We start from the raw sequence: 10,915 nt of genomic DNA, 5'->3' as shown, positions 1-10,915 counted from the left end.
CTCACACCTTGTGTTAGTGAGCTGTCACGTTATGCTAATTGTCTAATCAGCTTCTGCTGCAGTGGAGATTTGAACTGAGTTGTTCTGTGCCTGCAGGGTAAGAAGCTGATGTATAGATTTAAGCCAGGAAGTGTTTGCTGATTGCGTGCACCTTTGAGTTGTGTCTCTCTGTGTGGAGTTGGACTCACCTCATGTTTTCTTTCTTCACAGACTTGGTTTGTCGCGGCCACCTGGGGGGTGTCGGCGGGGTCCCTGGGTCCAAACTGCTGTGGCTCCGGACCGTTTGCGCTGTTGAGAGCGCGCCGTGTTTCCACCTCACCAGACCACGGACTTTTTAGTTGTTTAGCACTGCACACTGTTATGTTTATTAAATTCTGTTATCTTTTGAACCGTGCTCTGCTTATTTTATGCTGGGTCCTTTCAAACGCTGGGTCGGTGCTCTGACCGTGTCCGAAACATAACATTTACCTTGTCATCTGCTGGTTAATAATCCCTTTAATCCATTTGATTGCTTTGGGTGAAGAGACTCTGTCTTAGACGAGCGGCAGAGCTCTGAAATGACGCATGCGCAGATGCAAAAGGTGGACCAATTCTTAGGGGTGGACTGTTCGGTCTGGGACACCAGGATTGGGCTGCGGGTTGAGTTATTATGTACACATATAAAGTGAGTGACCAAGAAACAAATAAACAGTGACAACTGCAGAACTACCACCTTCAACTGTTAGGTGGTGGAATAAAAAAAAAGGCATATTGCCAGTGAAAGAGATAAACATTTAAGAAAACACCATCATGTTCTTACTGTCCTCCCTCTGTGTCCATGTAGATTCTACTGGGACCTGTTGATGTTGCTGTTGATGATGGGGAACTTAATCATACTGCCTGTGGGCATCACGTTCTTTAGAGATGAAAACACGCCATCATGGATCATCTTCAACGTAGTGTCTGACACTCTCTTCATGGTCGACTTGGTTCTCAACTTCAGGACAGGCATTGTAAAGGAGGACAGCACTGAGATATTGCTCGATCCCAGGTCAGTCCAAGCACCTGCAGCTTTAGAACCCTGTGAGCCAGCTGTGCAGCAGGGTATAGCTATCTGTCATGGGTGTCTGTGTACCTACGTATAAGAGAAGTTGGAAACAAGTGAGCAGCTTTTCGGCAAACTTGGTAAGAAGTTTTATTCTTACTTACAGTAAGTATACTGTTCTTGCAAGGAGGAACAATATTTCATTCTCGACTGTACAGAGTGCAGCTAACACATGACACTAAACAGGTCTTGAATCTTGAATATTCCCTGGGTGAGTGTATCCACATGATTAACCTTTGGTCCAAATGAATCAAAGGTCAAGGTCATCAAAAATATAGTTCCAAAAGTATATTTTACAGGATATTTCCAAAGCCACTATGACTGGAGAAGTTATGAAAACTAAAATCAATCATGATCAATGATCACTTGTTATTACTTATTAGATGTTGAGACGTCCCAGTCTAATTGAAGCAATCAGAATCTGAATTTATTTGATTTATCAGTATTGGATAAATTAAACCAGATTCACTAAAACATTGTATTCTCTCTTGATTTGTTCTCTATGCATGGTGCCAGTAGAACAAACAGGTTGTCAATGGTGCTGAGTTCATGACAGAGCCACAGTGTACGTTTTAAAAGTATATGAACACTCTCCTTCACTTTAAATACTCAACAAGTCTATTTTATTCACACAGATCATCAAGAGTGAGTATCAGTATGGCTCTGTTTCATAGCACTGTGCTGAGACAGCGATAAACAATGCGCTCACTGTGCAAGTTTTAAAAGCATATTTGACAGGAATTTTCAATATATTATCTATTATTAATGTCTTTACAACAGGTCCATCTCTGTACAACTCTGACAATATTCCACTCCACTTCAAATATGCACCAAGTCTGTTTCTGATGGATGGCACATAATATAAAATTCTTACAGTAGCTGTCAGTCAGATAGCACTTTAAACATAAATGAGTTTCTCTTTGTCACATTTGTTTTCATCCTGGTCATGTGCAGGCACGTAGCTACAGAGGTGAGAGGTCAGAACCCCCGCCCCCCCTTCGACTGAAGGTTGACTTTTGAAGAATTTTTTTGCACATAATAATAATAATAATTACTATCATTACTATTATTAATATATTTATATATATGTGTGTGTGTGTGTTTCCTTCACATGCTCTGGCTTCCTTCCACTTCCAAATAATGTGCTTTAGGTGAATTGGAAACTTTAAATAGATCATAGGTATATGTGTGAGTGTGAGTGTGAATGAGTTTGTTTGTCTGTACGTCACCCTGTGATACACAGGCGTCCTGTCCAGGGTGTACCCCACCTGATGCCCTATGCCTGCTGGGATAGGCTCCAGCCCCCATAACCTTTGTTTGGAGTAATTGTATATATATAATGAATGAATGAAAGCTGTTCATGTTTTTCAAGCAGCTTGGATTGAAGGTTTTTTTTTTCATTAAAGAACTGCAGTTATTAAACTGTCAAGTATTTATATTGGATTGCCATTAATGTGTTGCAATGTACTCTGTGCTAGTGCAATATCTGGGAAAATGCAAGTATTAGACAGGGACTCTGTATCAGTTAAATTACTTTGGTCTCACAACACCCCATAATAACAACATGAAAAAAGTAATAATCTTTGGAGTGTTCTGAAAATGGCTGTGCACCGACACTCCCCATCCATCCTGATGGAACATGAGAAGTTCTGCAAAGAGGAATGGGCAAAACTGCCCAAAGATAGGTGCAACAAGCTAGTGGCATCATATTCAAGAAGACTTGTGGCCGTAATTGCTGCCAAAGGTGCATTAACAAAATTTTGATCAAAGGGTGTGAACACTTATGTACATGTGATTTCACATATATATATATATATATATATATATATATATATATATATATATATATATATATATATATATATATATATATATATATATATATATATAATTTGAGGGGGGGAAAAATTAATTGCATCCACTTTGGAATAAGGCTGTAACATAAGAAAATGTGGAATAAGTCAAGATATGTGAATACTTTCTGGATTCACTGTATATCCTACGAAAGGGGGCACTGTCACAGTGTGTGGCTGCTGCTCACAGCCAGCAGTTGTGTAACTGTAATTTTCAGTCAGCCTTTCATGGAAAGCAATGGATCATCCATCAGCCGCATTCACTGAAACCTGAATGCCAGCAGAAGTATTTGTGGATTCTCTGTGCGGTGCAGTTTTCCTGACATCCATCAAGCCACAACAATAGTAGTGGAGCTGGAAGATAGGCTGTCATAATGCACCACCTATTGTAGTATTTCTTTTTTATAGCCCATTTGAATGCTCCGGAGGGATCTCAGAAGAACCTAAATTAAATGTGCTCTTATTGCCATTTTTTTTTTTTTTTTTTTTTTTTTTTTTAAGTTGTGTTTTTCCAGACAAAAGGAGGTTCATGTCAGGCAAATTCTGGCATCACTAACACATAGTGAGCCTGTGAACAATCTAATTAGGAATTATGTCTATCTTCTGTAACTCAGGGCAATCCGCCAGAACTACTTGAAGAGCTGGTTTCTAGTGGACTTTGTATCATCTATACCAGTGGACTACATCTTTCTGATGGTGGACAGTCTGGACTCAGAGGTTTACAGGACAGCCAGGGCGCTCCGCATCGTGCGCTTCACTAAAATTCTGAGCTTGCTTCGGCTCCTCCGCCTGTCTAGGCTCATTCGTTACATCCACCAGTGGGAGGAGGTGAGAAGGACTAAGAAAGAGGCTTCAGACAAGAATATATTTATGTTGTTCAAAATTTAATATTCAACATATGAATCATCGCCAGCTGCTGCCTCACAAACGTTATTTTTTTAGGGTAAATCAGACACATTTTTGAAAATGTTTGCTTGCACAGAATTTAAAGCAAGAAAGTTCAAATTTAATTTACCCTCATCATGTGTCCTATTATTTGTTGTTTTTGCCCCCGCTCCCCCCAAAAAGATATTCCACATGACCTATGACCTTGCCAGTGCCATGGTGCGGATTGTTAACCTCATTGGTATGATGCTGCTGTTATGCCATTGGGATGGCTGTCTCCAGTTCCTGGTCCCTATGCTGCAGGACTTCCCTCCTGACTGCTGGGTTTCCAAGAACCTTATGGTGGTGAGTCGCAGCAGACACTTAGTCAAATTTTGTGGTTTTCATGCTGCAATAAATTCAGATCCACAGTTCCATTTCTATTGATTACCGCTGTTATGTAAAGATACCAGACAGTTTGGTAGAGATCAAATCTGAGAAATAGACATCACTTCATCCTGTGGTCCCAGAACATAGTGCAAAAGGGGGGAAAACACATTAAAAGGCTTGTACTGTTATTGTGAAGCAACAAAGACAACAAAATGACATATCCAGTCTGTTCAGAGCTAATAATTTGAATCCCACATCCTCATTTTTAACAAGTTCCACATCAAAATTGAAAGATTTCTACTCAAGGGCAGCTACCTCAGTGGATAAGGAGCTGGCCTACATTGGTAGGGTTCGAATCCCACTCATACTATCTGTCTGTGTCCTTGGATGATACTTAATCTGGATTGTCTCAGTACACACAGCTCTAAATGTGTACCAACCTTGGCTGGGGAAATATCCTGTTTTGGAGTAGCGTCCCCCATCCATGGGGAGTCGTAGACTCTCATTTTCTTCATGCCACAGAATTCAACGATAAGCCCTGGGACCAGCGGGCCTCAGGCCCTATATAGGACTTATTCTTTTTTTCAAGACCAGACCTGACTTCAAATTTGTGCTCTTTGGTTCAGTTGTTACTGTTTTTCAGTAGCTATAAATAAACTAAAAAAACAACCAACCTACTAACAAATGTGGGGGGAAAACAGTACATCATTTGTCTGTTGTACATTGAGGCAAATAAGTATTTGATCCACTGTCAATTTTGCAAGTTTTCTCACCTACAAAGAATGGAGAGGTGTGTATTTTTTTATTGTAGGTACCCTTCAACTGTGAGAGGCAGAATCTAAATAAATAAATAAAAACAATTCGAAAATTACATTGTCTGATTTTTAAATAATTAATTTGAGAATGGGCTTATACTATGACCAGTCCAAGACAATTTGAGAGAAATAAGCTTTTTGTGTGCATGTAGACTGTAGGCCAGATGAGGTGGGTAATCCCAGCAAGGGTGGCAAAACATATGATATGGTGTTTTGGTCACCTGTCTTTTGGGAATGGGAAAAAAGTATAATAACCATCCCAGGGTGGTGGCTACAGGCAGGTAGGGATCAGTGAAGGATTGCACTTCTTTTTTTGGCTGATTCTGTTAGTGGCTGCCACAGCAGGTTCGTATCCATCACACCCTGTCCTCTGCTTCTGCCTCTGTCATGCCAACCACCTACATATCCTCCCTCAGGACATCAATAAACCTCCTCTTTGTCCTCCCTCTTCAAATCCTACCTAATGCCTTCATCTTCCACATCCTTCTCTCTCTCTAGACCTTAGGTCCCTCCTCTGCACATGTCCAAACCATGCCACAATGAAGCATCACACAGGGGTCATAAGTATCCAACATGATTTGTGTGATCATTGCAAACTCATTGCAAAGGTATAGTTTGAGCAACCTATGGCTGAGTGTTATGGCGGTAAAAACAATAAAAACTGTGACAAAGCTCAATTTCAGTTTGTACAGGGGTCAAAGTTAAAGTCGCTTCAATTTTGGTTAAAAAAACAAGTGATGCAAATTAATGGTTGCACTAATAGGATTAATAAATGGAATAGTTTTAACTGGTGTATGCTTGGTCTCCAAAGTAAAGGTCAAACAAGGTCAATGTCCATTGGAACGTGATAACTAAGCATGACAGATAGTGCAAACTATTCCTTCTTTTTAAACCTTATTAACTCAACCAATAACTTGTAACACTGACAGATAGCTGAGTGGATCCTTGTCATTTGATTTGCGCTTTGTATGCCACATGACATGGATTATTCACCCCATTTGTGTTACGCTGAATTTACCATGCAAATTTGGTTCCATGCGTTTTGTACCATTGCACACTGCATACCCCGCCCACGCACACACTAGTGGGGGCAGCGTTTAGCTAAACATGCCAGAGTTTGTTCTAATTCTTCTAACACACACACACACACACAAACCAAAAACAAATCCATTACGCCATAAGCTATGTGGAGGCATGAAGAGCTGTTAGGATGAAAAGCTGAAGTATGGTTGAAGTATCACAGACTAACTGTTTTTCCAAGTTGGCTTTTACAATTTTGGACTCCTATTTAAAGTTCATGTTGGACTGTTGATGTCAAAGTCCAACATGAACAAGTCCCTTTTCTGTTATTTATAAATGATAAATTCATATAATATCAAATGACAAGGATCTATTTTAGCCGTTATATAAAACAAATAATGAATGTTTTTACATTCTTTCAATGGAATGAATATTTAATTCGGTGAGAGATGGAATGCTCCATTTTTTACCTCATGAAACATTCATACCATTGAACTCAGAAACATTCATTATTTGTATACTGTTCCTTTTAAAAAACCTTTTTAACTCAACCAATAACTTGCAACACTTTTTTTTTAAAACAAAACTGAAGCAAGATTGGTTTTGCCACCCTAGGTGGTAGTGACACGCAAACTTTTAGATCGTTTGCTTCAATTTATGAAAAATAGGAATGAAAACAAACAACATTCATATGTTTGAGTATAAAAAGGAAATTATCCATTTTGCAGCCTTGATTGAAGTCTAAAAATAAAACATAAATTCTAAAATACAAAATGAATTCTAAATTCTACAAAAAATAAATAAATGAATAAAAAGAGAAACAGGAATTGTGCTTAGTGGAATTATTTTGAGACCCTATATGCAGAGTCAGCCTCTATCTTTTTTTTTTTTTACATTTAATGCACCTTGTTTATGTTAATTAGCTCATGCACCAACATGTTCAGTTGGAACAAGGCTGACTACCATGTCACAAAAAAATAACTCTTCAATTAAAAACCTCAGCAGAGATCAAGTGGAGATGTGAATGCACGCTAAATACTTGAAAGCCGGGGGACCTGTTGGAGATGGCACGTGCTTGTAATCTTACAGCCGTGGACACTGATGAACACACAAAGATGCACAGCTGTGTGACGAGCTGACTCACGTCTCTGCGGTTGCCTGGGTGATGGTTGCTATGCTGGCTGATGCTGGGATTTTCCCTCGAGAAAGTCCCTCGTCCACTGGATCATTAACATCCGACTAAGAAAATAAGAGGCCTGACACAACCATCAAATATGACACACGAATAGACTCCACACAAATAGATTAGCACTTTATTGTTTGTAGTGTGTAAAACATTTTGTCATGAGTGAATGCCACAACATTATGTCTACATTGTTCAGTAGACAGTTAAATTACTTTGCTGTACCTATTATGATCTCTCTTGGAGTTGTAATCAAGGCTTTGAACCAGTTCAAGGAAGGAAAACGATGTTCTGATAGCCAGCGTGATCATAATCAGTGCTGCCATAACTGTTCAAAAACTGCCAAAATGCATAGACGACTATAATAACCATAAATATATATATCTATAAAGAGAGAGAGAGAGAGAGAGAGAGAGAGAGAGAGAGAGAGAGAGAGAGAGAGAGAGAGAGAGAGAGAGGATCGTCTCGAGGCACAAATCTGGGGAAGAGTACACAAACATTTCTGCTGCTTTGAAGGTCCCAATGAGCACAGTGGCCTCCATCATCTACAAATGACAGAAGTTCAGTTGCACCAGGACTCCTCCTAGAACTGACTGCCGGTCTAAACTGAGTGACTGGGGGAGACGGGCCTTAGTCAGGGAGGTGACCAAAAACCTGATGGTCACTCTATCAGAGCTCCAGCATTCCTCTTTGGAGAGAGGAGAATTCACCAATCAGGCCTGTATGGTAGAGTGGCCAGACAGAAGCTACTCCTTAGTAAAAGGCACATGGCAGCCCAGCTGCAGTTTACCAAAAGGCACCCGAAGGACTCTCAGGCCATGAGAAACAAAATTCTCTGGTCTGATGAGACAAAGATTGAACTCTGGTGTGAATGTCAAGTGTCATGTTTGGAGGAAACCAGGCACCATCCCTACAGTGAAGTATGGTGGTGGCAGCATCTTGCTGTGGGGATGTTTTTCAGCAACAGGAACTGGGAGACAAGTCAGGACTGAGGGAAAGATGAATGCAGCAATGTACAGAGACATTCTGGATGAAAACTTGCTCCAGAGCGCTCTTGTCCTCAGACTGGGATGATGGTTCATCTTTTAGCAGGACAATGACCCTCAGCACACAGCCAAGATATCAAAGGAGTGGCTGCAGGACAATTCTTGAGTGGCCCATATATATATATATATATATATATATATATATATATATATATATATATATATATATATATATATATATATATATATATATATATATATATATATATATATATATATAGCTGGCAGTGCTTACCAGTCGAGTGAGTATCAGAGAAATTGTGGAGAGGTGGACATGTCCCAGCTTGTCCTTCTGGCACTCTGAAACGGAGGTGTTCTTTGTCTCGCTTGCTGTCGTGACGTGCGAAGCGTCCGCTCGTTTCCATGACAAAATCTCCTCGTAACAGTGGAATATGCCGTTCATTTCCAAACTGGACGCTGTGTTTTATCCGGGACGTCATCTGGACTAGCACAGGAATTGTGAAAAGACGTGGACATCAGCACTTTTTCGGCAAATTGAGACAGACGTGCGGAGGATATATATATATATATATATATATATATATATATATATATATATATATATATGAATTCATATATATATATATATATATGAATTCATATTTTGGCTGTCCTTGTTTCTGAGTGTGTCATAACAAACAATGCAGCCGAAGCATACATAAAAATCTTACAGCTTGCTTACAACAAACCAAATTAATTTGCCATGCCTGTGAAGTCAAGATCAGTGAAGCTTTTCTTAACAATAAAGTAACCTAAACCTTATGACATCCAAAAGATGCATATTTTTATGTTGCACAGTCTTACATTAAGAACAGTACTTAACAATATTTCATTACATTTTAACTGGATTGGCAATGATAATTTTGGTGTCAGCTAAAACCAGAAACATTTACTTATCGATCCTCAGAAGGAAGACAAGGCAAATTTATTTGTATTGCACAATTCATACACAGGCAATTCAAAGTGCTTTACAAAAAGCAAACACAAAAACAAACAAACAAAAAATACATAGTTAAAATGACAGACAGAAAAAGCATTTTAAAGACAAAAGGCAATTAAAACAAAAAGATAAAATATTGAAATAAAACTAATAAAAGTGTATTCAGAACAGTGAAGAGATTCTAAAGGTAATTTATGAAAAATATGCAGTAAACAATACTGTTTTCAGGCCTGAACGAACCCATTGGGGGGGGTGGGGGAGGGGATAATCTGTTTTGAAGCCCTCGTTGCATGTAAATGACTAACACATTTTTCACTTTCACGGTACTGTGGTTATTAACACTTTTCCTCTGTTCTCACCCTTTGTCTCCCCTCTTTCTCTCATGCACAGAATGATACGTGGGGAGTACAGTACTCCTATGCCTTGTTCAAGGCCATGAGTCACATGTTGTGTATTGGTTACGGTGCCCAGGCTCCAGAGGGCATGACTGATGTGTGGCTCACCATGCTCAGCATGATTGTAGGCGCTACCTGCTATGCAATGTTCATAGGCCACGCCACTGCACTTATCCAGTCACTGGACTCCTCACGAAGACAGTATCAGGAAAAGGTTGATACAGCTAATACTTAAAGTAGACCTGCATTGAAATAAATGCAGTCAGATCTTTGGACCAAAAAAATGACTTATATTTACACATAAGATCCTTCTGAATGTAGTAAAGTAAATTTGCAAGCCCAGATCTGTCATTCAACGGAGAAATCTTCATTTAAAAATGACAAATTTACAGCTAAAATTTAGCCCTCCACAAAACTGTCATCACATCTGGGACACTGCCAAGACGTCAGGGAAAAGACCCTATCCCAGCATGCATTGCGCGCACCAACTGTAATTTGTGGATTTACGTCAGATTGCATCTGCACCTTTTTCTTGTCTTATACGGAAGGATCTACTTTTTTAAAACCTCATATTGTCTTGCGGTACACGGAGCTCTGCGGCTCCGATTACCAAGACGTGCAGCGCTGCGGAAAGTCTGTCCTTGCAGCAACAGGTGTCACTGGCCACTCCGCATCAAAACAGCAAGCGTATTCTCTGGACTTTTGCCAAGTTGGCTGCACCTCCATTCAGTAGACAGGGACGTGGTGCCGGCTGCACAGCAGACACAGGGGCGATGTGAGTGCCCCACTTCGGCATTTACCGAGCACGCAGACTCAGTAAGCACAGCGGAGGCAGAGAGCGAGGCGTCGGGGAAGAATGTCGCCCGCTGTCGATGTCGCCACTGATCTGAGCATGCAGAGCTGTATCTCACATTCATTGCAGCTTACTTCTGGACGTGTATAACAGTAACATTACTAACAGATAAAATCAATTTCAATGTGGGATCGGACTGAAGGCGGGAGCGCTCCGTCTTCTGCCGGACGTCATTGCAATGACCCGGATGTACAAACAGTTTTTGCTGAGGGCCAAATTTTAGCTGCAAATTTGACATTTTTAAATGAAGATTTCTCCACTGAATTACAAATTTGGGCTTGCAGATTTACTTTACTGCATTCATAAGGGTCTTACAAATACATATCAGCTATTTCTAGTGGACTAGAAGAAGAGAGCATATCTCACCCATATTGGCCTCTCTTCATTGGCTTCCTGTTAATTCTAGAATAGAATTTAAAATTCTTCTTCTTACTTATAAGGTTTTGAATAATCAGGTCCCATCTTATCTTAG

General features: G+C 40.0%; 1 protein-coding gene across 1 annotated transcript in view; it reads left to right on the top strand.

Annotated features, from left to right (window-relative positions):
* The window catches only part of LOC117514279 (potassium/sodium hyperpolarization-activated cyclic nucleotide-gated channel 1-like), a 34,863-nt gene that overhangs the window by 18,821 nt on the left and 5,127 nt on the right, over positions 1 to 10,915 (top strand). Inside the window, exons 2-5 of the mRNA XM_034174656.1 lie at positions 824 to 1,030; positions 3,552 to 3,765; positions 4,006 to 4,167; positions 9,586 to 9,804. Of these exons, the coding sequence (XP_034030547.1) occupies positions 824 to 1,030; positions 3,552 to 3,765; positions 4,006 to 4,167; positions 9,586 to 9,804 (802 nt within the window). The remainder of the gene's footprint in view (positions 1 to 823; positions 1,031 to 3,551; positions 3,766 to 4,005; positions 4,168 to 9,585; positions 9,805 to 10,915) is intronic.

The sequence above is a fragment of the Thalassophryne amazonica genome, chromosome 7 (assembly GCF_902500255.1).
Source record: "Thalassophryne amazonica chromosome 7, fThaAma1.1, whole genome shotgun sequence".
In the NCBI taxonomy this organism is placed as follows: domain Eukaryota; kingdom Metazoa; phylum Chordata; class Actinopteri; order Batrachoidiformes; family Batrachoididae; genus Thalassophryne; species Thalassophryne amazonica.
This window is presented reverse-complemented; position numbering and strand designations above follow the sequence as displayed.